Source organism: Elaeis guineensis, chromosome 9, assembly GCF_000442705.2.
Source record: "Elaeis guineensis isolate ETL-2024a chromosome 9, EG11, whole genome shotgun sequence".
In the NCBI taxonomy this organism is placed as follows: Eukaryota; Viridiplantae; Streptophyta; class Magnoliopsida; order Arecales; family Arecaceae; genus Elaeis; species Elaeis guineensis.
The window spans coordinates 89254066-89281802 of NC_026001.2; the positions used below are offsets into that span (position 1 = coordinate 89254066).

Here is a 27737-nt window from a genome sequence, read left to right on the forward strand (position 1 = left end):
CATGGCCGTGCACGACCTATCAAAAGTACGGATTTGGGATCAAGACAGATGAGAGTGTGCTTTTTAGGTTTTATCAAACAGTAGTAAATTTAAATATGATGCTGGTTCCCTATGGGAAATTTTTTTTTATCTAAAATTTGAGCTACTTTTAGGATTTCAAATCACTTCACACAAAATGCAAACAAGTTTACATATCGAACCTAACTACTATTAAAAAAAAAAAAAGTTTTAGCAAAAGAAAATTACATATTACTGTTATCAGTGAGAGTTTGAACCAGCACTAGCCTATCTCTTGCCATGATCTCTATCCTAGAGAGAGATCCACTCTTCCCAACCATAGATTCTCTTCAATGCTCCGCTAACGCAAACGACTCTCTCTTTTATTTTCTCATCTCACTCAAATGCATTTTTGTAAATAATAAAATAAGCTATCATAGTAGAGATCAAGGACATTAGTGTCAATTCTTAATCGAGGTTACTCTTAACTAATGTGTGGTTAAAAAATACTAAAAATAGAGGATAATATATAAAAAACCTTTCCTTTTTCAAGCAATACTAAAAATAAGGATGAATACATAAGATCTGGGATACACACTTCTTTTGTTTCTTTAAAAAAAAATAATTAATTTAAGTAAGGCAGTCTACTTTATTAAGATTGGTAGTGGATATAACATGGAATGCCAACCTTGTGGAGCCTTACAGGGCAGGAGTTTGGGTCTGATTTAGGAATAAGATTACAAGAATTTACATAATAATCACTTAACTTTCATATTGTTCACCTAAATAGAATAATACTTCTAAATTCAAAAGTCCCCTCTTTCATAAGTATTTCTTGTGGTGTATATACAGTAATTTCCTGACCTGCAAAAGAGTAACCGGACATCAAAAAGTGCTGGTAAGCATGGTAGAGGCAGGTGGAAGACTTGCATGCAGGAAAGCTTACTCACCATGTATTCTATTATGCTACCATTGATCTACATCCTCATATAGCAAAGGAGATCACTATACTTTCTGAGCAACTTCTGCTTGGATTGCTCGTTTCAGAAGCGATTTGTACTCCTGACTCCTCGACCATTCGTCAATCTCACGGGCACGAAGAACGGGCAAAGGGTGGGATAACTGCCTCATTTGAGCATTCCTGAAGATATATCAGAAAATTCATGACATAAGTTCTTATCAAAGGCCTGATAATATAACTAAAAAGCATCATGGTGAGCATATTGACACCAACCTGATATACCATCCAACTGGACTTGAAGCAGCCTTGTCATACGATCGAGCTTGCTCCAAGAAGGCATCAACATTCAGGTGGTCAGAAAGGGATGGACACCCTCCAGCCAGTTTCATTAAAACAGAGATGACTACCTCTTGATGGGACATGGAAGGAAGACCATTAGATGCTAGTTAAACTTCAGAAGGGAAAGGATGAGTAAAGCCAGAAATTGAAGTCAATTGTAACTTGCAATATGGTGTCAAAACAATATCCAGTACATTTATATCATTAAAAAAAAAAAAGAACAGAAAAAACAATATCCAGTACCATATATGATCATCCAACCCAGCTTTTGCATTCAAGTCATTACTACAGTAATAACAACTCAAGCCAACATTGTAGGACACAAACATTATACCATACTCTAGTCAGTCATTAATCTGAAGGCTTGGAAAAGAGATGCAAAAAATATGCTAGCAGTCTTGAGCAAAATTGCTATCAGGACAATTCAGTGATCTATCCAAGAATAGCAGAATACAATCACAACATACATCCATGTAAACATTTGGGATTTCTTGCTCCTTTACATGGAAGTAAACCAGTCAGTTTCAAGGAAGGAGGATCTTGTACTTTATCAATGCATCAATAGTTTCCTATTCTTACAAAATAAATAATTCAAAAATAAACATGTCCAAAAATACGAGAAGCTTAGTTCATGTCCGTTCATAAAGAGTACTCAATTCAATTCAGCTCTTCCCATCAATAAAAATGATGAGTAAAGTTGCAGTGGTATAGAGATTTGGTCTGAACTAAAACATCATAGTAGGCTTCACCTTTGATGTTAAAGGAGTTCTACTACAAGGTGGTTTGCAACTTTCCAGCAATATACTGAATGTGGAGTTAGATTGATCAAAAGCCAACATCTGATTATGCGATTACGTCATATCCAAAATGAAACCATTAACAATTCATTAAAATTAATGACAGACACATGTCCCTTATTAGACAGAGAGGTTTCCTTGAAGAAATTTGGGATTCAATCGAGTACCTTGGGATCTTGAGCAACAAGAAGAGCTGCCCTATCACATGTTAGCTCAGCAGCTCGAAGCCACCTATACAGCTGCTCCTCCAAACTTTGAGCAATCAACCCACCAAGCCCTGCAGACCTCAGAATCATCAATACCTTGGCCCACAAGTTAGCATTCAAAACAATCACAAAATTCCCCTTGCTTTGCAATAACAAATATGACCTACCAGGTACACTGTAAGCTCCCAGTGTTAGTATATTTGCAAATGTAAGCCACACGCCATGGTCGCATTTCAAGTGACCCAACTCATGAGCCAAAACAGCCTAATTAAAAAGTACACCTAAACAGATATAAATTACTTGATCCCAAGTCAAAAATATAGACTTCAGAATTTAGAATCCACTTCCAAATCTAATTATTCTACATGTTCCAGTGCTAGTGACATCAAAGTGACACTGAACATAATTTCTTAAGCATCACAACCAGTATACAAATGAGACATGCATGTTTGCTTTCGTATTTGATGATAGCAAAATTTGTAAAAGGGATATAGAGATGAAAAAAGATGGAAAAATGTGTGTGTGTGTGTGTGAGAGCGAGCAAGCGAGCAAGAGAGAGAGAGAGAGAGAGAGAGAGAGAGATGGGGAAAAGAAAATAAAATCTACAAAAACCATCCTGACCTTGGAAATGATGGGTGACTGAAAAATATCCCTGTTACTCTCTTTCCCCTACATTTGTGGCGGTGGCGGCAGTTGTTTTTTTGGTTAGTTTTCACTTTTTTCTGCTTCTTTTTTTCTTTTTTTTTTGTTGGTGGGAGTGTGTGGTTTTTTCTTCCTTTCTTTCTTTTTTTTTTTTTCCTTGCACAGGGGGGGTGGGGGTGGAGAGGAGGGGAGGGGTGGAGTAGTTCTTCCAACTCAGCATCATTCCACTACTAAATTACTTACAAGGGGTTGACCGGTCAAACCACCAAGCTCAAGAGTGATCAGCATAAATGTTAAGGATGGAAACAAGCCCAGTAGAACAACAAGAAGATGAGACATTAGAAGGATGGCTCTCAGAAATCACATGCAAAACGAGGCAAAAATCAAATATATTTAAATAAAACATACAAAACCAGCCTCTCTTAAATGACAGAAGATGATATTTTAAGGGCTCGTTTGGCATCATCGTTATTGTGTTTTCTTTTTGCTACAAATTAGTGAAATATTCACATGGAGACTGATGTTACAAATAGCAACCACACAAAAATTCTGCTCTGTTGCTTTAATTTTCACTCTTTTTTTCTGTTCATTCCCAAAAACCCAAGTAGAAAGAGGAAGCAGGCTGAACTACATGAATAATGAAACCTTTAATTTTTTTTCAGAATGTTTGTAACGTCCTTAGAGCTTTTGGAAAAAAAGGACCTATTGCTTTCAAAAAAGCCCATGTAGAAAGAGGAAGTGGACAGAACTACATGAATAATGGAACTCTTCAGTATTTTCAGTGTTTGTGACATCCATGGAGCTTTTGGAACCAGCCCCATGTTTTCTTTTCCCCAATGTAAAGACAAACCTACTAGTTGTATAGAGTTGTCACTAAAGCATTTTATAAAGTATCCAACTCCAAGATCTCATACAAAATAATCTATAATGTCTATATGCTTCACAAGAGGAAGCACCTCTCAACCTCAGTTAAACCTGACCTACCTAAGGAGGTCCTAGGTATAACACCATCATGTTAGCATGTGATTCCAATCGTCTCCCCGGTCCTCTGCAATTTGGAATATTACCAGTAGCTTCGATCAAAGTCTAATTTCAACAAGCTCTGAGATAAAGGAAACCACTTATGACCGCTTCAAGTAGTTTTAGCTCACCACATCTAACAAAAAGTTCATATCTTCTATCAAAGCCATGAGAAATGGACTTTAGAGACTTTCTACTGTTAAACCCAGTTTCTTATTACCGCTTTAGTCACTCCAAGAACTTAAAGATCTTCAAATAACCCTAACAATTGCCAAAAACCTTAAAAATAGCAGCATCTCAAACAAGGTTGACACAGAAGAATGTTAGATTTGAATGGACTAAAGAGTGTGAAAAGAACATTTAGGAGTTAAAAAGTAGACTGACCATAGCCCCTGTTTTGACCATTCCTTTAGGCACTAAAGGTTTTATTTTGCATTATGATGCTTCCTCAGAATGACCCCATTCATGACTTATTAGCGGCTATGATCTTTGCATTGAAGATCTAGAAACACTAATTCTATAGAGAAACCTACGAAATTTATACTGACATAAGAGTCTAACATATTTGTTTTCTCAGAATGAACTGAATATGAGATAAAGAAGATGGCTGGATGAAATGATAGAAAGATATCCATAACTATTTCAAACATAAGGTATGTCATATTTAGAGGATGAAGTTTCGTTAAAGAATATACTAGCTCCTATTACATGATCATTTGTATATGTGAGCTAAATGTATTATACCAACTAAAGATATGTGTAAATAAGATTACTTTGGAAGTGAATCCTTTGCCTAGAAGTTATATTAGTAAGGACTCAAATTTAACAACAAAAAAGACCCTAAGATGAAATAAGAAAGGTTCAATGCTAGAGAATTAAGGCTAAAACTGCCACCTCATGCTTTGTAGCATCCCATAGTCATGCCACCTCATGCTTATTCCGCCACCTCAAACTTAATATTAAAGCAACCTCATGTTCATTAAAAACCCCAATCTTATGCTCATTTCATTTAACCTACGACCTCATGCTTGTTACACCTCCTGGTAAACTAACCACCGCGTGCTAGAAATTCAGCCATCTAGTTGAATATTGAATTGACACCTAGCTGCTAAGTATTATGGCTGGACATCTCATGCTTAGAAGCCATCTATAAATAAGAGAGTGCTGATCTCTTTCTAATATTTTGCAGCACTAGATATTTTGCAGCACTAGATATCTTATCTACTTATAGGAGGTAGCCAGTAAAACAAGGCAATAAAGTCTTTACCAAAAAAAAAAAAAAGCAAGGAAATAAAGTAAGGAGTGAAAACAAGCTAGAAGAAATAGAATTATGCTGTGAAGATTTGGAACAGAACTCACTCTTTACATTGTTGACCATCTATATCTTATCAAATAATTGATGAAAAGGAAATAAGTGTCCTTACTCCTTACATTGTTGACCATCCACATCTTATCAAATAATTGATGAATTTATATGGATTTGGAATTTTGGTTTCTAAACTTTGCTATCTATGCATGGTCAAGCATCCTTGTTTCCAACTAAAGTCAAGGCAGCATAGAGATCCTAATTTCAGCAATGTGCTAGGCGATACAAATATTTTCTATGCTATATATGCATGTTATCTGTCAATGACTAAAATTTTCACTTTCTGATCTTTTCTCTAATGTTTTGTGGCAAGTGAATTTTGAAAAATATGCATGGTGAATAACTATTTCGCATCAGAATTTATCAAGTTTCAAGTTATCATGATCTCAATTTCTATCAAAGAGATTGCTTTTGACTCTAGTCATTTGAAATATTCATTAATCATTTTATTGCCTAAAAATGAAATGTTCTATTTCTAGTGAATTGAAATGAGAATTCTGGTCAGTCCTATTGTGATAAGTGACCGTCACAGATAAGAGGTAAGTTATTGGCCTTCGTGTTTCAGTAGAGACACATGTAGTAGACTTGGCCAAGAGGATGTAAGTTGTTGGACTTCATATTCTCAATAAAGATATGATGCAATGACCCTGGCCAGTAGAGGATAAGTTGTTGCCTTTGTGTTCTCAATAAAGACACGATGCAGTGAACCCTTGCCAACAGGTATAATTGTTGGTCCCAGTGCTAATGGGCCTAGTGACCAATGAATCCCTGATCAGTTGGTATAACAGCTGGTTTTAGTGAACCCCTAACCAGCAATTATCAAGGCATACAATACCAGATTGAAACAATCGATTCAATTAGTATTGTACCATATTGACAATGAACTGGGATAGTTCATGGTATTGTATCATATTGACCATGAACTGGGATATTTCATGGTCTCAGTACAGGTTTATACTCGAACTGATGCAAACTAATCCTTACCATGGAACCAAGCATGGTTCAGGCATCAATTATTGGGGGAGAAAGGACCTGACAGCCTTTTCTCCCTTTGTTTCAAGGTAAGAGAGGATAAAGAGAGGAGTGGAGAAAGAGAGGGAGAGTGGAAGGGCGAGTTAGTAATCTAATCAAGATATTTGGTGAGTTAGTAATCTAATCATGATATTTCCTTTTCCTTTTTCTATCACATCACATAAATGAGCAAAAATTGAAATATGAGAAACTTATACAAAATTTGGATTTTAGAGTGATTTCATGATATGTTGTAGATCTTAGTCAAATCCATGCAATAATATAATTTTTGTTTTTTGATATTTGTTTTATTTTTATTAAAAATATTTTTTGGGTAAAAATAAAAAAATAAAGAAGATCTTAAATTCTGAAAATTAGTATTATGCTCATGATCTAACATGCCATTTGCTTTCTTAATTTGATAGCAATTTGACTAATTTCTAGCATATTAATTGATTCTCGAATAAAAGCCTAATTCTTAAGTAATTCTTAGATTAATGTCAATTAATGCTTAATGTAGGCAGCAAAATATATGTAATACCTTCCATCAGAGGCTACATTAGACAAAATTAAAAATTAATTTCTGATCAACAAAACAATAGTAAAAAAATATTATTAATTCAAAAATTCATGAAATTTCAGTGGTATGTAAAGATATTTCAGATGTTTTTGAAGCATGTATGATATATTTTCAATAGTTATGCAATTTATACCTTTTTTAATATTTAATATGAAAAACAATAATGCAATGAAAATTTGAATTATATAAATATTAGTTCAGAAGTATCATTTGAGGCAACTAATACTTTTTTAAGAATTTTTGAAGTTTTTAAATTAAATAATTTAAACTACAAAATTAATTAACCCACAAAAGGTCCAGGATAATTCATAGATGCATGGTGATGATTGAAGCAACCATTTTGGAGTTGATGATGAGTGGATTGAAAAATTTCAGGATTAGATGGTCAATAATGAGTAAGGAATAGGATGGCAGGTAGTTGCATGGCGAGATAGTAAGGGCCATCACAACTGGAGGTGCCAGTGATATTTCTCCAAGTGGAGGTGGTGGGATCATCAGATTGAAGTAACACAAGGCTAGTGGGTATTCCTATATTACAATCTGAAAAAAGCCCGCAAAAAGTTTGTCAGCTTTCCAAACAAGCTATGCAAGACTTTAAGGAGGGCAAGACGAGATCATAGGAAAAATAGTTCGACTTGGATGGCAAGGCAATAGAGCTGCCACCATGCTATCACTCTAACAATCTAGCAGATTATGAGGTATTCGACTCAGATGACATGGAGGCTCAGATTTAGACTGCCATTCTTTAATCATATAGTATAAAAAAATTTAGAGCATATTACCTTTAAACATAGAAAACAAACTCAACAGACATTTTTCACTCAAAACTATATAAAGGAAATCTTAAAATCTTGAAAAAAAAAAATATTTTAAGATGTATTGGTTCAGTACAATATGGTACCAGTACTATATCATATTGACCTCCTACATGTATATAGTCTGGTATCAATATTGCAAACCTTGGCAGGTATGATAGTATATATACACACACACACACACACACACACACACACACACACACACACACATATATATATATATATATATATATAATTCTAAAATATTGTTTATTAATTATTTGAATTTTTTCGATAACTATGGATCCATATGGTTCCCACCATTCTATCTTTCTTCATACCATATTATTTGCTATGTTTGAGTATTTGCTTAGTTGTGTAGCTCATCATTTAATTATGATATTCCAGGGTGAAAGACTAATCAGCCTTAGGCTACTACTAAGGTTAAGGTGCTGTATATACTGAAGCTGCTACCATAAAAGAGTTGGATCCTTTTGGGTATTTTACATAGGAAAAGAGGGTTTGTAATGTACTGAGGGATATAATATTTGTCTCTAAACCAAACTATTTTTTGTCTTATAATACAGTGGAATGAAATAAATATTGCTTTGATTTCAGGATTTTGTTCTGCAAAAGTTAAGTTGAGATGCAGCTGCTCTGTATGATGAAATAGTCATTTATTTTATAATTGTATATCTTGAGTTTTAAGTGGATAATTATGCATGTCTGCGGCAATCAATTGAATTCAATCCAGCCACTGATTCATCATAATTGTTGTCACACATGAGACTTGGAAGACTGGGTTGTGGGTTGTGAACCGAAAAAAATGGAGATTCTATGGCACAATAGAAAATGATGATACCTGCAGTTCTCTTCTGGAAAGAAGCTCCACAAGGCTTGTATGGACAACTATGAATGGTTTTCTGCCACTGATCGCCAAAGTGTATGCATTTGGAGCAGGATTCTGGCGAACATACAGATCAGGAGCCTCTGTATTCAGTACTTTGGCAGCCTCGACCATTAACTGATGAAGATTGGAAAGCTGTAAACAAATAGAAGAAATTAAGAACACCAAAATGTGTGAGTAAACTTGAGTGATGGTGACAAAAAGAACCCCACCGAAGCAGAATCAGTGACAGAGTGGGGAAAGCTATATGTGGCACACTACTAGTTTGTCAAAGCTTTCAGAGCAGCATTACATTAACACCTCGTGTGATCCACAAGCCTCCTATAAATCTACATGCAGCAAACTACCAATAGTAACAATTAAGCAGACAATGGGGAAAGCTAAATGACATAGATCAGGGTTTTACATACTAAAAAAAGAAATGAGAACTTAGTATAGGTAAGAGGGAGAACCCTACTAGGGCCCTATGCTGTAACATAGAAGAAAGACATCCTTATTGTTACTACAAGTGTATTCACTTGTTCAGACATGGATCATCACTTGTAGCCTGGCCTCTAATCCACCAACGAAGATGTTTAATGCTACCCCCAAATAAGTTCCTTTCAGACGAGAACCTTATGGCATAAATTCTTCCCTGGTTTCCGCAACTAGTAACCAACATCCATCTTAACCAGCTTCTCCAAAACAAGTTTTCTTTTTCTACTCATAATAATTAAGGCATTATATATCCACTAAAAAGAAGCATTGTAAGTCGCCTCTACACATATCCACTGTAAACAATATACAGAAAAAAAACCCACATTGATTGACAAGTTTTTTACATGATACTAGCTTCCCGTTAAATTTTATCCCTAACAAAATGCTCTTAGTCAGATTAACAGCTACATCATTCAGATGATACCCACCAATTTCAATGATTGAACTCTTGATACTTGAACTTTTAGTCTCTGGAAGATAACCCGTTCCATAATCCCCTTAGATCTGCTAAAGCACCAGTCCTCTTCATAGGGTCCCCAAACCCCTCATGTCCCAGTAAAGGATATATGTGACAAAAGTGTGCCCATTAACTCCTTTTGATACGTTCCTCTTCCAATCCAAGAGGAAAAGCTCTTTCCTCATTGCACCCTCATCACCAGCATTTTATTAATTCTCTTGCACCTCCCATTTCTTGTTTCTCTTCTTTCAATCAAATTTTGAATTTCTAATCAATCAATCTCATATTACTTGCCGAACTTCTAAATGAAATAGCACATTCTAAAATATCAATTCTTAATATGTTTGCTATATCCTATCTTGTCCCCATGTTGGATCCAAAAACATGTAGAAGCCTTGAACAAAATTGCACATTACTTTTGCATCCTGGCATATTTAGCCCCCAAAGACTGATTCTAGTTTGGCATAAAAGGAACTTTTTGCAGCACAAAGTCAAGGTCCTCCATGGTTTACAAGGCAAGACAATGTTATATCAAGAAAGTTATGTTGTTTGCATAAAAAGGTTAAAAAGCGCTAAGACAAGGAGTAATCAAAGAAACAGAATTGAAGTGAGGAGGAGGGCAACACCTAGAGGAAGCATAACTAATTAATACTATTTATTCATCTCCTCTTTAATAAAATACCATGTATACAACATCCAAAAACAGAGAAAATGGTACCTTTCCTTCAAATATATCATTATCAAGATGCAAATGGGCCAGCAACAAACCAAATTATATATTGTCCTGGTCAATTCATTGGCTTGTCCGCATCAAACATTTTGAAACTCTTTGACCCCGACCTAATCCATTTGCATCACTACAAGAAATCTATAGGTAAAATGAGGTATACAGACCACCATTGTTCACCATCCCCATCATCCTTCGAAAGTATACAAGTCCCAGCAGTGCTAGGGACTCCAATGCAACCCTAAAAAGGATATCAAATCAATAGCAAGAGACAAAACAATAATATTTGATTTTCAAAGCCTTTCTAAGTGACATGGCACTGATTCTAGAATCAGGAGGTCAAGACTTGTCAAGACAACAAGTCTCTGACCTCTTCCAGGGCGACCTACCAGGAAACTCATTCAAAAATCTAGATCTCAATATTTTCCCAGATGGAACAAACTATAAAATACTAATATGCTTTATAATACTGATAGTCAGATACCCTGGATATTATAGCCATCACAACTCAGCTTTCATTTCTTCACACAGCTAACACCCCTTAGAAAAGCAATACACATACTAAATGAAACTCTTTTTTGATGGTAGATGCAGCAACATCTAGGCCAAGCATCTCAAAGTAAATTTTATTTGCAATAGGTATATTTGTATGGAGGTCTTGATACATCCTATTGTCAGCACAATGCCATATGGTGATATGGGTATCTCAATTATGTCACATTGCACATGTTCTGATTGCCATATTTTCTTTCGAAAGAAATCCTCTTCCATAGCAAGACTTAACCAAAGTAAAATTGCCACAATCGCCACCAGCTAATCTTTCTGACTTGGATAGAAGAGGACCATTTTCCAAAAAACAAAACAACTATTGCAATCTAGCGCAGAACCATCTAAAGTCTTCACTAGAGAAAAGATATAATGTGCAGAATACATTCTTATTCAGTTCAGACTCACAAGGATTGCAATCAAACATGTAGGTAGACACTTACCTAAGCATGTCCATGGTGCAGTTTTCAAATTACTTTGCAAAGCAAAGATCAGGTTATATATAACAGCATCTCATTATAACCACACAAGACAATGACAGATGTAAGAATGTAATCCACTTTAAGATCATGATCATTAACTGCATGCATACATATAGATGCTTGCTATTTATTGCATTGACGCACATAAGTAAACACTTAATAGCATGAGCAAGCCTACAGTGAAGTTTTCAATTTACTTTGCAAGGCAAATCTTAGATTATATACAACAAGCAGTTCATTATTACCACACAATGACAAATGGCATAGACATAAAATAAGTAATCCACTTTAAGAGCATGATAATTAACTGCATTCATACATATAGATGCCAGCGAAAACAAGCATTTTTGGACATTCTATAATCTATATGTTGTCAACTTTTAAGATGCAACATGGAGAGGAATACATAAAGATATCAGCACATACTTAAATATATAGCATTTTATGTAAGTGTCAGCAAACCTGATTTTCAGAAACAAGTACTGATGTTCCTATATTCTCAAGAAGCATAACCTGCTCTGCAACTGGTCCTGCAACCATGACAAGATTAAGATATTTATTTACAAAATGTCAACACATAATGGAGTAAAGAAGAGAAAGGACATCATGTTGCTTTTAAAAGAAAAAAAGATAATATTTGAGAGAAGTAACAGTTTTAAGTTTAACAAGGACACCAATCATGCTAAATCAACTAATTCAACCACTCCTTTCTTGCATCTACATTTTTTGAACTGAGAAAGGGAATCAAATATCTAGGCCTCGATCAAAGTAGTTCTCATCTTACATTATGTACATAGATATCTAAGTCAAGTTCTGAAACTTAACACTTCCAGATTATGCACAGCAGAAACCTAGGCTGAGCATCTCAAACGTCATAGGAAAACTATGAAGGCATGAGCTTATAATCCAAAAGTGAAACAAAACCAAACTTCATTTTAATGGTCTCCATTGTGAATTATCTAGTATATAACCCAAGGTTCGCGGAACCGGTACCGCTGGCAGTATCGACCGGCCGGCGGTATGATTCGGTACACCCCCGTTCCGTTCCGAACCAAGGCAAACCGACGAAGGAAAACAGAGCCGAACCGAAGAAGAAAAAAAGAGAAAGAGAGAGAAATAGAGAGAGAGGGGGAGGAAAAAAGAAAAAGAGGGAGGGGGGGTCCACCGGAGGGGCCGTTAGAGGGCCTTTGGCAGGCCACCATGGCCTGCAGGTGGCGTTTACGCCCCCTGCGGCTCCGCAGCATGAAATAAGGGCAGATCGCCCCTGTTTGCGTATTTTTTTTTTAAAAAAAATTTTTAAATGAAGCCGGCACTGGGTTTGCCGGCATCACTTAAGTGAAGCCGGCAAACTCCATGCCGGCTTCATTTAGAAAATTTTTTTTTAAAACAATACGAAAAACAGGGGCGGGTCGCCCCTGTTTTATACCACAAAGCCGCAGGAGGCGTTTACGCCGCCTGACGGCCACGACGGCCCACTGGAGGCCCTCCTGCAAACCCTCCTCCCTCTTTTTCTTCCTCTCTCTTTCTCTTCCTCTCTTTTCCTCTTTTCTCTCTTTTCTTCCCCGACACCAGTATGTGCCGTTTTTCATGCCAGAACCGTCTCGGTTCCCCACCGGTATGGTTCAGCACGCTCCGTACCAGATGGTTCGGCCCGGTACGGCATTCCCTGATATAACCAAATCAAATCAATACCTAATTAAATATCAAATTGGTAAATTTGCATATACATGCATACAACATCTTTCAAGAATAAAGAAATGGCATGTAAATAAATCTAGGAACATCATATAATTCCTAACATTAGTCCAAAATAAGATAAAAGTCAACTCCATGCAGATTTTGCAGGTTAAACTGTTATATTAAACCAACATTGCCAAAAAATTATAAGAATTTTAAGGATAAGATGTGGCGTCTGTATGCTTTACACAGTTCATATGTACTGTTTCTAGATTACTGGTTCACATTCAAAAAAAAAAAAAAGATTAATGGTAACATACTCCAATGATTGATGCCACCTTATTTTTCAAATTCTTTTCCTATTTATCTTTGAACAAGTTTTTATTCTCCACCAATTATTGAGGACAAAAGGTTACTAGCATTTGGATCAGTCTTCCCTGGTGTACTTAATTCAAAATTTATAAAAAATTATAGCACTAAAATTATATCCTTGATATCTTGAAGCATTTACAAAAAGGAGAAAAAAAGGGTAAAGCTGTAACTGGATGTTTTGGTTTTGCAACTGTCATAAAAAAATGGAAAAGAAGCAACAAGAGATGAAATTAACCACAATTAATGAAAAAAAGATGAAGATAGTTGACATTCTTTATTTTTTTAACTGCTTGAGATTATATCATAGCACATTTGATGGTTACTGCAGGCAAAACACACATTACTGTGGTTTGTATTTTATCTTAGAATATTAGTTTATATAATGAGAATTTAGCAACTAAATATATTTTCATGCCGAAGAGAAAAAGCTGGGTTCCTTGCTGACTTAATTTAACAGCATATGAAAATAGAATTCAGTTGGAAAGCACATAACATAATACCGACCAATGAAACTCTGCAAATTTTGGTAAATAAACTGACAATAGGTGATATTAAGTCTTGCAGTTATACCACATTTATGAAGATGCAAGAAATATACAATATCAACATGTGCATAACATGGTCATTGAACAGTCTCAGCAGCTGGTAGTAAGGCTGCAAATGGGTTGTGTTGACCCCTAACCCAACCTGACTGACCAGCTTGGACCCGATCCAACCCATGTTAAAGGACTGTGGAGCCAGGTCGGGTTTTAAAATTGGATCCATTTCATTTTTCAGGTTGGGTCTGGATTTACTGAGGTTAGACCCAACCCGGCCTGATGGGTTTTATGGGTTAATTTAGATCTTATATTCAATGACCCGACCTGACCTGAACTCAATATTGGACCCAAACCATCCATAAGTTCATTCCATATTCCATCTAGGATGTTTGGGATTATTGTAACTTTTCCATATGATATGCCTGTCCCTTCTATTGCACTGTTTTTTTTAATGCTACAATGAAGGATTTCCTCTACTGTACCAGTGCAGAGTTCAACATTACCCAGGTTCTACTCAAATGTTTCAGCTAGTAGCAATATGTTCATTTTCTCTTTTATTTGAGCTTCTCTCAGCAACAGTTCAAAGCACAACTCATCCAACTCTTCCTATGTTCTACTCATTGGTTATATTGCTTACATGTTGCCATGATAATGGTTCTTCTCAATATCTTGCATATTCCTATGCCGACAAAGATCACGTTTCTTCTCCACTGCTGTATTGTTCTTCATCCTTGCTTTGCCAAGCAACAAATTCATTTTCTCAGATGCTATTTGAGCTTCTTCTAAGGGAACCCAAAGTAGCAAATCATCCATTTTCAGTTGTTTCATACTCAACTATTGTTGAAATAGTTCCATATGTTCCCATTTTTTGTTCCTATATGTGATAGAGTCTCCTGTAGTAAGATTTTAAATCCCATGGGATAGAGCTGTCCTGAATTTTTCATGGAACAGGATGCATTGCTGTCCCGTCCCGTCCCGACATTTGAGATAGAGGATATCCCAAGACGTCCTAATCGGGATGTTGGGATACTAGCGGGACGGCCCTATCCCAATACATGGGATGGTACCCCATTTCGGTGTCCCACAGGACATCCCAAGACGTCCCACTAGAACATGAATCCGACCTGTACCCATATATGTAATGGGCTTTTTTTGCTTTGCACTTTAACTTCTCAGCTTTTGTATAGCGTTTGGGTTTGTTGTCTCTTTTTGCCTTTTGTCCTCCCACATGTACAAGGACTCTTTTCTTTAATATAGCCTCTAGCTCCTTACCTAAAAAAAAGAAAAAGAAAAAGTAGACCAAAACTTATAAGCTTTGTGGAAGAGGCCTACGGGGCATGTTTTGGGATTATAGACCTGGACCCGAACCAAACCCGAATTTTTCGGGTTGGGGCCGGGTTATACATAGACCCGACCCGATCTAAATGACCCATTCAGCAAAATTTTTGTCCGTGGATCCGACCCAACCCGATCTTTTATTGGATTGGGTCTGGGTCCAACATTAGGACCCGATTAAGGAACTAGTTTAGGTCGGAGTCATTCTTGACCCAGTTTGATCCGACTCATTTGCACCCCTAGCTGGCAAAGAATTTACTCCACCTACTCTACTTCCTTAAGTATTCCTCTACATATATTCTACATATAAAATATCTGACATTAATTAAAAATAATGCTTAATAATTATAAATGAGGATTTAATCAATTTGACTTTGGTGCATTTTGAAGGACTTGGTTAGGGAGATATCCAAAATTTTATTCTCCTAGAGCCAACTAGCAATTTAAAATCTTTACACGGGAAGAATAACAGTATTTCCTTACGTTCCCATGCTAGTCCCCAAGTTTTCTTGCCAAAAAAAGATTCGGATACTTGGCAAGACAAACAGATAAAGGAATTACTGATTTACTGCTTTATCATGCTATAAAGCTCATGAAAAGAAAGGCATAATGTAGCAGCATAGACAAGTCAGAAGCCTTTGCATAGCAGCTGCTTTGTGCTCTTGTATTTTCCCCTCTTCTTCTTCTGTGTCTATTGAGGGAAGGGGCAAGAATAAGAAGCCTCCTCCTCTACCACCGCGTCCTCCTCCTCCTCCTTCTATGTGTGTTGTGGGGAGGGCAAGAATAAGAAGGATTTTACTTGTATTTGAAGTTGAAGTGCACATATAGCTTCTTTAGCTAAGATATTCTAATAAGAAGTATAAGGCTCCTCCATCCAACAACATCTTTCAGGTATTGAGCAAATCTCACCCAAGTATCCAGATGTAGATTTTCTGATTTCTGCACACAAGAGAATCTGTGACTTCTGAGGAACCATACTCTTGACTCACATCCTCGATAATTAATCAAATGTGAGAAGACTAACACCCCTCTTAGCTTTATTGCTTCCATAACCAATAAAATATCTCCTTCCATTCAACATCTGTAATGTCCAAATCCAGTCTAACTACCGCTGTCATGCACTGACCTTTTCATTGACAGTCCCGCATCAAATTTGTTTTCTCAAAGAATTCATCTATCCCTCACAAATGCAATTTTTTACTAGTCTAAGTTGTTTCACAGTCACTAATTTCGCCAACAATGTAGGACAAGCAATCAAGCTATTGTGCAACCCCAACAAGATCTCAATTTTTATTCTATTTCAGTGTAGTTGATTACATTTATTAGAACATCACATGGAGATTGGTGTTGAAGATAGAATTTGCACAAAACTGTTGCTATTCCTTACTTTTTATTCTCGCACTTCTTTTGAAAGCTATAAAGTTCCACTTTCCAAAAGCTCTAAACATTTTACCAACAATTTTAAATAACAAAAAGTCTCATCGTACATGTTATCCAGTCTAGTTAATTTTTCTTCTTGGGTAATCGAAAACAAGAACAGAAAACAAAAGCAATAGCAAACAGGCCCTAAAGTAAGTTATAATTATATGACATGAATTATTGAGCAATCTCATTCTACCGGACATCAGAAATCGTATAAATACGCACAGCTGAGCCACGGATACTAACAAAAAATCTCTCGCATGATTAATCAAAATCCTCATACATGAAAGATTTTAATCACCAATTACCTAATAAAGCCTTGCCAAGTTCATTTAACCCAGGAATTGCCCTCAGAAGTAACGTATTCTGAAAAAAAGATTATCAACAACAACAACAGAGCAATCATTAGAGTCGCCCCAAAAAAAAAGTCCATATAAAAGACATCCAAATTACCATTAAAAAACCAATTTTTATGCAAAAAAATATCACAAATTTCAGAACTTTGCAAAGAGATCAGGGGAGGAGTTTATAACCTGCTTGTCGAGGGGATGCCGGAAGTCATCGGCATCGAGATTCCGGAAGACGACAGGGTAGGCCCGGCCAACCGGCACCTCAGAACCACGCGGTCCAACTCTTAGAGCAAGAGCTCCGCATCGGCGCCGGTTTCCGGCCGTCCACTTAGGGTTTGGAAGCGAGGGTTTGGGCCAAACGCAGCACGAGGAAAGAACGATGGAGGCCATCGGGAGAGAGATCCTTCTTGCTGGAGACTGGACGGGGGATTTAGAGATTTTGTTACGCTGGTCCGCAGGGTACTAATAAAGAAGTAATTTTTGTTTAACTGACAGCTAGAGATGGGTGGGAGAGGTGATAGTTTGATTAGATGGGACGGGTTAAGGGATGGGGTAACTTTGCATGGATGCTCTGCGGAGCAGTGTAGTCGGATACCCCTTGGAGGTCCAGTGTCCACAGCAAAATGATTATGGTAACGATTTGCCGCCACGTCGCTTTCCTTTTGACTAACCCAATAAAAGTTTGTGTGCATGCGCCCATGCACGTGTTCGCATAAAAGATCCAGAGCAACCCTCGACTGCACGGATAAAAAAAAATTATAAAAAATTATAATATCATCACTGAAATTTTGATTCATTTATATTTAGATCTCGAAAAAAAAAAAAAATCAAATGGACTCCAAAATTTTAAAAAAATTATCAAAAGACCCAGCTGCCTATCTTTATTTGACAATATTATGGCGTGAAAATTATTTGAGACGTTAAATTTTATGAAATACTATAAATATTCATTCTAAAATTTTTTTGATTTTGATGCAAAATAGTGCGGAGGAAAATAAAAGTCATGCAAGTAAAGATATTTTAATCATTTTATTTTTTTTGCTAACGATGTTAGATCGGAGATAGATAACTGGATCTCTTTACAATTTTTTTTAAAGTTTTGAGTTTGTTTGAAATTTTTTTCTTTTCGGATCCAAATATAAATGGATCAAAGTTCAAGACGATGTCGCTGTAATTTTTTTTAATTTAATGGAGGAGAAGGGTTCTACCCTAAGCCCAATTTTTTTTTTCTTTTCCCTTATTTTGATAGTTAGGCAAGAATAATTACAGAAAATTTTTATTTTTACCCTTTTTGTATGTAAATAGTATTGAAAATTTATGGAAGAAAATTTTTTCATGGATCTCAAGCTAAAGATTAGAATACAAAAATAAATTATTGAACAATAGATCTCAAAGGAGGAATAATTATAATCAATGAATCATATTTTGAAATCCTCGGACAGTCATTAGCGATCGCTATACCAGCATTCTGTAGAAGAAAAAAAACAACCATACGGTATAGATCTTCTTCTCCATCTCCACCTTATGCTTGTCTTCTTAAGGGGATTGATTTTCCTTAGAAACACAGAGGGCTTAATACCCTAGGATTTTTCTACAATCAAATATATATAAGAGTGGAGTGGGGATCTAGTCTAGTTAGTAATACTAATGGGTCCACCCATCACAGAGCCTATTAACTGAATCAGACCTACACCAATATCTGCTATACCACATGACAAAAATAACAGGATCCAAAATAATATGATCACAGATAATCATTGGGTTCCTTAACCATTCATTCAAGCAACAACTTAGCCCATATTTTCGTAATAAATTAGAATTAGAAATCAGTCCATAATCAATGAAAGCCCACCTTATGAGAATTTTCAACATTCTTCCTCTTGGGCAACATTGATTAAGATTTTTTTTTATATTCAAGAATATATATTTATTATATATATGTAGTTCAAAAATAACTTCCGAGCTAAGTGCACCTTATGTGGCCATATATGCAAATGTCCTAAATGAAAAATATCTTTAGTCAAAAATCCGATCTGCTAAAATCACTAACACTGAATCATAGCAGTCTTCATACCATTTATTGATATTATACTCCTCTATGGTTACAAATATTAGTAATCTTATCGACATGGATTCCAGTGATATAGTGCGTGCAGTGTGAACTTTGCGCCCATGTGATCAAAATATATAAAGTTCATCTTCAATCTACTTTATGGTTTCAAATGAAACATCTTTATGCTTTCCAACGAAAGCTACAATAATTTTAAGCTTATATTATAATTTCATCATATGTCTCAAGATAAGTCCTTTATGTTTCAAGGCGAATCATGATATCAATTATAACATTAGCAATATTTTTATGCTTAAGCTGCATCTTTATGCTTAAGACTTCAATTCAAACAATATCTTTATGCTTAAGACTTTCATATAAACAATATATTTATGCTCAAGCAATATTTTATACTTAAGACTGTCATTTAAACAGCATTTACAATCAACCATATATGCACAAATGTAAATAAAATATTTTATTATAAAAATAATAAAAATAAAAGCTTTTTGACGTCCATATGATGTTCAATAAACATAATGCTTCCACTAACCAAATATATCAAAAGATTTCAATAAACCCATACTTTTCACATGTTTATTAAATATAGTGAATCTAAGTCCTTTCATTTATGGGTTTGTCAGTATTGCATCAATCTTTATGTGTTCAACTACAATGTCTCCCTTTAATCAAATCTCTGACTGCCATCTCTATAAATAGGGATGCTGAAAATTTTATTATTTTTTGAAAAGAATACAACCGTACTATTATAACAATAAATCTAAAGTGATTTCAAGATAGAATCTGTTAGAAATGCTATCACATGATGATCCGATATGCATATAGAAATTTTAAAATTTTTAAAATATGCAATGAAAAAAAATTTTAAAAATTTTTCAACATCGTTCTAGGACAACCATGCAACATAACTTTCAACATTATATCAGGACAACCTTATATCAGAACGATATTTAAAATTAAATCATGGATTAGATCTAATCTAATCTAGCATGCATAGAGATCATATCTCAATATTAACTCAGGTATCATCAATATACAAGATTAAGATTCAAGCAAAATAAAAATTTGATTTTTACTTTTGCATGGGTAGATCTTTATCGTGATTCAATGATCCATGGATATCTTTATGGTTTATTGAAGTCACAATCTGATAATCCGTGGATATCTTTAAGATCCTTTGAAAGACTGGTCTAATCAAGAGATTCCAATCTCATCAGGGTGCTAGCTTTCTCATAGAGATCACTCCTTGGATTATCGAATCTTTTGCTTTTTGATTCTCTTCCTAAAAAAATCAAAGAGATTTGTAGGATGATCAAGAAATCAGATCTTATATGATTTTTGTTTCCTTTCTCTTCTTAAGAGAAAATATGAAGATCTTGAAAAAATAAGAGATAAAATCTCTTTTCTTTTCTTTCCGTCTAACTTTTGGACTGAATATGGAAGAGAAGGAGAAAGATAAGGCATCCAACTCTTGGACCAAGAAAGAGAGAAAACCATCCCTCTCATGGACGTAAGAAGAGAGGAAGAGAGAAAAATCACATCCATCTCATGGATGTAAGAAGAAGTGTGAGGCATCCATCACATGGAGTGCCCCTTCCCTTTCTCTTTCTTTTATGCGCCTTTCAAAATCACCGCACACCATCCTCTATTTTCTCTCTTTTCTTCACTCCACATTGCTCCATAATTCACTATGAGATCTCTAGAGGTGCCCCCTTATCCCCTTTTTAAACCAAGGATAAGGGTTTAGGTGGAGTTTGTTAAGAGCCCATCAAGAGAAGGACTCTTAGTGGCTGCCCACACCCTTTTAGTGCCATCCTTTTTGCGCCTGACTTTCTCACACAAAAATCTTTTGGTGTGAGAGTATTAGGCATGATCTCCTTTGGGGCATGGATAAGAGAAGAGAGCCCTAGTCTAATGAGACTCTAGAATCCTAACTTAATTTCAATCCGATTCGAATCCAATTCGAATCTAAATTGAGTCAAACCCAATTAAGAATTAAGTCCCAATTCTATTTGGACTAGAAAACCAAAAAAATCAAATCTAATCAGATTAGATCTGATTTAATTTGACTCATATTTGATCAAATCAAATAACTAGCAATAATTACAATTAAGTCTTCTTATAACTTACTAACTCTTAGCAAGTTTTTTATGTAACTTTTACATATTAGTCCATTCATCAATCATTATATTGATAATTAGATCTTTTTGTGATTCAAAATCATAATTCAACATTTCAATCAGTCAGGATCTCTTTTGTGTATGACTTCATAAGTTCTATTATGTCTGATAGTGAGATATATTTTGATCTTTATCAAAATATCATTAAAATTTTTTCAATAGATTAGAACAATTCTAACTCATCAACTAAGAATTATTAACCATCAAAATAATTTTTATTGGTCCTGCAATCCACTAGTAATGTCTAGCAGCATATAGTGGCAATCCAATAGAATGGAATAAATGAATCTCTATGTGTAGTTATCGTATAATTCAGTTCTTCTATCGTGAATTCCGACAAGATGAAGATTATGAAAAACTCATCAAACACCATCATTTATTATATGTAAGATTTATTTGACTTGAGTTCTTATATAAAACTATGCAAATATCTTTTTATTATTCACTCTATCCTGATCAAGATTTTCTGAACTCAATCTCCTAAATCACATAGGACTTCTCCTTTTCTACTAAGATCGATAGATCCTAACTAGGTGCATATCTTATTCTTACAATAAATCTACTATAACCTACATACACCTCAAAAATTTATATGGCTAGGAGATCGAATTATGGTGTAGTCAAACTACAGCAATCTCATTATGAATAGTCGATGCACCATAAGTCAAAGAACTATTCACACTACTACAGTATCGAGAACGTCACTGATAAATGAGTAGACATTTAAGTAACTTCTTATGTTAGTCACATTCGATACCTTTATTCTCTAACAAATTCTTACACTCTCGCTTCAATGTCTCCACACTGTAGATTCGAGACTTATCTATCTAAAAAAAAATGATCTGTGTACCAATTTAATCAGATCGATCACCATCTCTGTGATAATCCATCGATCGAGAGTAATTTGAAAATTAGCCATCAATGATATATACCTTAAATTTTTAACTCTTGAGAATATGTGTCATCATCTTATTACTTTCTAGACGATTCATGGATACATACACTATATAAATGGTAATTAACTATCCTAAATAATTAGATCAATTATAAAATTATATTTTAGAAAGAATTAATGTGTAGTCCGATTGACTTTTAAAGCATACACCAACAATCTCTGACTTACACCAAAGCCAATCTACTATAGACCTAAGCCCTATCTTCTCAAGATGTGAGTTGGTCCTTTGCTAGTAAGATGGTTTAATATGTAGGTCCGCCACATTTTATAGGGTCTACTCAGATTCTTGAAGTCTTACTTCTAAAAATGATCATGAATAATTATCGCTCTTATGAGCTAGAAATTCTAGTGAGGCCTAGGCTCCTTAGCTAAAGTAATGGTGCCTCTATTATCATAGTACAGTATTGTGCCATCTAATGACATTACATCTAATGCTGCAACAAATCTTTTGTAATCAAAAGACTTCCCTACTTACCTCATAAGCAGCGACATACATGACTTCTATAAATCTGTAATGATCGATTATTTGAAACTCTTCTAATTTATTGAATCTATATTGCATAAGAAAATATATTTCTTGATGTAGACTCTCTACCATCAATATCAGAGATAAAATCTAATTCAATATATCCTTCTACCCTCAACATTGATTTTTCGCAAAGATCATAAATATACTCTCAGTGCTTCTCAAGCACTTAGAAATATTTTTACAGTTATCCAGTACTCTCAGTTTGGATTTAACTGATATTTGCTCATAACACTCACAACAAAGATATATCAGGTCATGTATATAGTATAGCATACATGAGGCTCCCACTAGCTGAAGCATAAGAGATCTAGCTCGTGTATTGCATCTCTACAGATGTGTCCCACATATCTTCTTGGAGAGATTAATCCCATGCCCAAGGGATAGAAAACTTTTTTTAGGATTTTTCATGTTGAACTTCTTCAGAACCTCCTTTATATACACATTCTGTGAAACTAACATTCTATTAGATCTATCTCATTAGTCTATATGTATCTCATAGACTTATATAAGATATTTTTCAAAGATCTCTTATGGAGAATTTCTTTAAACAACCATATTCTAATCAAAATTAGTATAAAAATAAAATTTCTCATCAGAAAGATGAAATCCATGTACAATACGAGGAATGTAACAATATTTCTACTGATCTTCTTATAAATACATATTTTCTCCTTGTTCTTGATGAGATCAAACCATTTAATCACATTGAGTATCCCTATTCTGAGATGCTTGCTTTAAAGGTCTCTACCTTTATATCTCTTTCTTTTGTAGATCTATTTGAATCCAATAGGTACTATACCTACTGGTGGATCTATTAAAGATCAGACTTGGTTAGAATGCATCGAGTAAAATTTTGATTTTGTTGCATTCAACTACTTCTCAAAATTAATGTCTAACATCGACTTATAGTAGTTTTGGGATCATCTCTATGTTTTCTATTTTTCATGAGAAATATTTTCTCTATATCCTCTATTAGAATATCTAAGTATCTTTCAATAGGATAAGAGATTCTACTCGACCTCAAGGCCGGCCCTGGGGCAGGTCGAACTGGGTGACCGCCCCAGGCCCAGACCCTGCATTAATATTCCAATGGGATGCAAGGATGGTTTTCTATAATATTATAATAAAAAAAATAATTAAATAAGTTAATGATGGGTTTTACACATTGCTTAACGAATATATCTATAGAAAATTATTGCATGTAGATTAATTTTTCAATGATAATTAATGTTTAAAGTATATTAATTTTTAATAGAAAAGGCTCCATTTTTTTTGTTTTGCCCCAAGTTTAAAAAATGTCAGGGCCGGCTCTGCTCGACCTACGAGGTGGAGAAGGTACTACATATACTGACTCAATTACAAATAGATCCTATAGGTTCTATAACTCATTATTCTTTTAAGATTTTTTTTTGAGCTCAATTTTTCTTTCACTATTTTCATCTTGGATAAACTATTTCTCTAAGAACATAGCATGTCAAATCACAATTACATTGTGATCCTTTGAAAAGTAAAAGTAATATCTCTTACACTCTTTAGCATATCTTAGAAACGAACTCTCATAGATCTAACCTCTAACTTATCTGTCTGTTGTTATTTGACATGGGTCGGACATCCTCATAATGCCACATCTCATACAGCATGATAAGAATAGACTTAGAAAAAAATTATTCAGTAGTAAAGCTTATCCCTAAAGAAATAAAGAAAGATTAGTAATATTTATCATGGAGTGAACCATATCAAATAGAATCCTTTTCTTCCTTTCCGACACCCCGTTGAATTAAGGTGCACCAAGAAGAGTCTATTGTGAAACTATGCAATTTTTCTTGAGACGGGTTAGAAACTCTCGCTAAGATATACACCTCTTCGATTTCATGGAAGAACCTTAAAAATATTCTAGCTTGCTTCTTTACCTCGTATTTGAATTCTTTAAACTTTTCAAGATCTAGATTTATGTCTCACACATGTAATCATACCATGAAAAGTCATCAATAAATAGTAATGAAGTAAAAACAACCACCTCTGACTTGCACATTAAATGGGCTACATACATCAATATGCATCAGGTCAAGTATCTCCATGATCCTTACCTTATATTCTACAAAGGATAACTTGACCATTTATCTTTGAAGAAAAAATTTACAAACTGAAAATGACTCGAGAGTCGATGAGCCTAAAAGCTCATATCATTTCAATTTATTTATTCAATCCTCTCTAATATGACCAAACCTAAGGTGCTACATATACTTCGGGTTCATCTCATCTCTGAATCTTTTAGATCCTACAGCACTCACTATCCACTCAGATATCAATATTGAGCAGACCCAACATATCTTCTGAAAGCATGTCTCTTTTCTTTTCTTTAGGCTTTTTAGGTATGTAGGACAGCTCCTTTTAATGGCTGTCAACATTAGCAGTCTATCTAGGAGCTTCCTTCTTTAGCTTGCTCTCGGACCTATTTTTCTTCACAGACTTCTTTTTCTTTCAAGTGGATCTTTTCTTAGAAATAAAAATAAACTCCACAGCGAGAACCCTGTCTCTTGAACTCTTCAAGGTCCTGTCGGTAGTCACCAACATGCTCAATAATTTAACCAATGTACAATCGATCTAATTCATACGGTAGTTTGCTTTAAACTATCTATATGAACGAGTAAGAGATTGTAAGATCAAATCCATTCATAATTTCTTATGCATGGTCGAGCTTCTTAAGCTCATCCAAATTTTTAATCATTATCAAATAATGATCATAAACTAATTGCTCTTTGATCAATTATCAGATGATTTAATAACATAGAGATATCCTGGACATAAATATAAGCTTAACCTTTCGAAATCTAAAATTATTTTAGATTTTTGAGCTAGTCTTTATAACTTGTTTGGTTAGTCAATTGGTTTCTAATATGTGAGCTAAAAGATTTGAAGCTGATATTTTATTCTATTAGAGAATAGAGATTTTAGTTAGATATTTGTACTTGATTTTAATATTTATTTTAGGATCTTTTAAAATAAATATATCTCTTACTATTTTTTTGAATCTCTTACACTTCTCGAATAGAGAGATGGGAACCCTTTGCAAACAGAGTTTCAAGTGGGTACTATGGTCCCACCAATTGATGTCCCATCTCACTTAATAGTTATTGACGATATGTCAATCAATGAGTGGATAATTTTTATCTAATAATTCTAAAGCAAATTGCAATAGTCATCGATCTTTAATTTTTGAAGCCTTATCTAATAGTTATTGATCTCATTCCTTAGTTAATTCAGACACCATTCACCAGTAGGTGTAAAGCCGTCATTGGGTCTCTCATCTAACAGTTTACATCTTTTCTGATGCAACTGAACCACTTATCCAGTCAAGAACAATCAACATCTGGAAGGGTTCATACATCTACAACTGTGGAAGATCGTTCGACTTAATATTTATGAGAAGATTTAATTTAGATCTTCTTAGATTTTAATTATTTATTTACATCGTATATAAATCTATAATTATATTAGATCAACTAGTGAAATCGCATCTTGACTCATTGAGATCAAACTCATGGTGCAATACAATTATGGTGAACTCAATACTAAGCATCCTAAATCAAAATTTGGTCAACAAAATTAATCAGATAAATGATGATCAATGGGAGGCTCCTGCTGCTAATGCAACAGTCTTAATTAAGTAACCACCTTTCAAAGTACTTACCTTAGACATCAATAGATCAATCTATTCCAAATTGAGCTTGACTTTTGGTTCCAAATTGAGCTTGGCTTTTGATTTTTAACTACAAACTGAGAAATTGCAACCATTAAAAGTGTATTCATGATATAATCCTACTCCAAAAATTTGCAATGATTCATTGAGATTACTACATGTATCCATGAAAAACATATGTATGACTATCATATAGTCCTTATGTTCATCCTAATTTCTTATGATGTTTTATATATCAATCTCTTTTCATCTTAGGACAACCATACCATATTGACCCTCGTTATGTCATGGCAACTTTATATCAAGATGATCTTAGATTGATTTATAAAATCTTATCTTATGTTCAGTTAAATTATTTTAACTTAAAAATATCCATATCATCACAGATCACATGAAGATGAATCTCTATCTATGAATATTATCTCATGCATGAATATATAACAAGGATAAAATTCAGATCTAACAAGATTCACATCCTATAAAAATTAAATACTAAATTTTTGGATGCATGAACATAAGAAATTAGATTTTTAGATCTTAAAATAATTTTTTAGATCTTGAAAATAATGCATGAATATAAAATAATTTGACTTTCAAGTTTAAAAATAGATTTTCAGATCATGAAATCCATCACATGAATTTCAATCATTCAGATTTTTAGATATGAAAATAGATTTTCAGATCTTGAACTCCATCTTCTTTCCATATAATTTTATATTTAAAAATAATTTTTAGATCGAAAATCTAGATCTTAATCTTGCAAATATGAAATAGCTCTGATGCCACTTTTAAGAAATGCTACCATATAACGATCTGGTATGCATGCAAAAATTAAAATTTTTAAAACATGCAGCTAAAAAAAATTTTTAAAATTTTTTAATATCGTTCTAGGACAATCATGTAACATAGTGTATCAACGTTATACTAGAACAACCTTATCTCAGAATAATATTAAAATAAATCTCTAATTAGATCTAATTTAATCAAGTATGCATAGAGATCATATCTCAATATAAAACTAGGCATCATCATATGTACAAGATTAATATTTATACAGAAATAAAAATTAAATTTTTATCTTTACGTAGGTAGATCTTCACCGTGATCCGATGATCTGTAGATATCTTCAAGATTTGTCGAATCCATTATCCGATGATCTATGGATGTCTTCAAATTTTTTTAAAATCGTACAAGTATTTGACCTCTAAAGGTATCTACACGAGGCTGATCTGATCAGAAGATCTCGATCTCATTGAGATACGAGCTTTCTTGCAGAGATCATTTTTTAGATTATC

General features: G+C 34.5%; 1 protein-coding gene across 1 annotated transcript; it reads right to left on the minus strand.

Annotated features, from left to right (window-relative positions):
• Positions 1 to 622: 622 nt before the first annotated feature.
• LOC105035302 (plastoglobule-localized metallopeptidase 48, chloroplastic) lies at positions 623 to 17489 on the minus strand. The gene is made up of 9 exons (XM_010910824.4): positions 17191 to 17489; positions 16966 to 17023; positions 11775 to 11842; positions 8579 to 8758; positions 2468 to 2564; positions 2262 to 2371; positions 1232 to 1365; positions 948 to 1138; positions 623 to 861 (listed from the first exon to the last, which is right to left on the minus strand). The coding sequence occupies exons 1-8, from the start codon at positions 17395 to 17397 to the stop codon at positions 1003 to 1005; spliced, it is 990 nt and encodes a 329-aa protein (XP_010909126.1). The 5' UTR covers positions 17398 to 17489; the 3' UTR covers positions 623 to 861; positions 948 to 1002.
• Positions 17490 to 27737: the final 10248 nt, after the last annotated feature.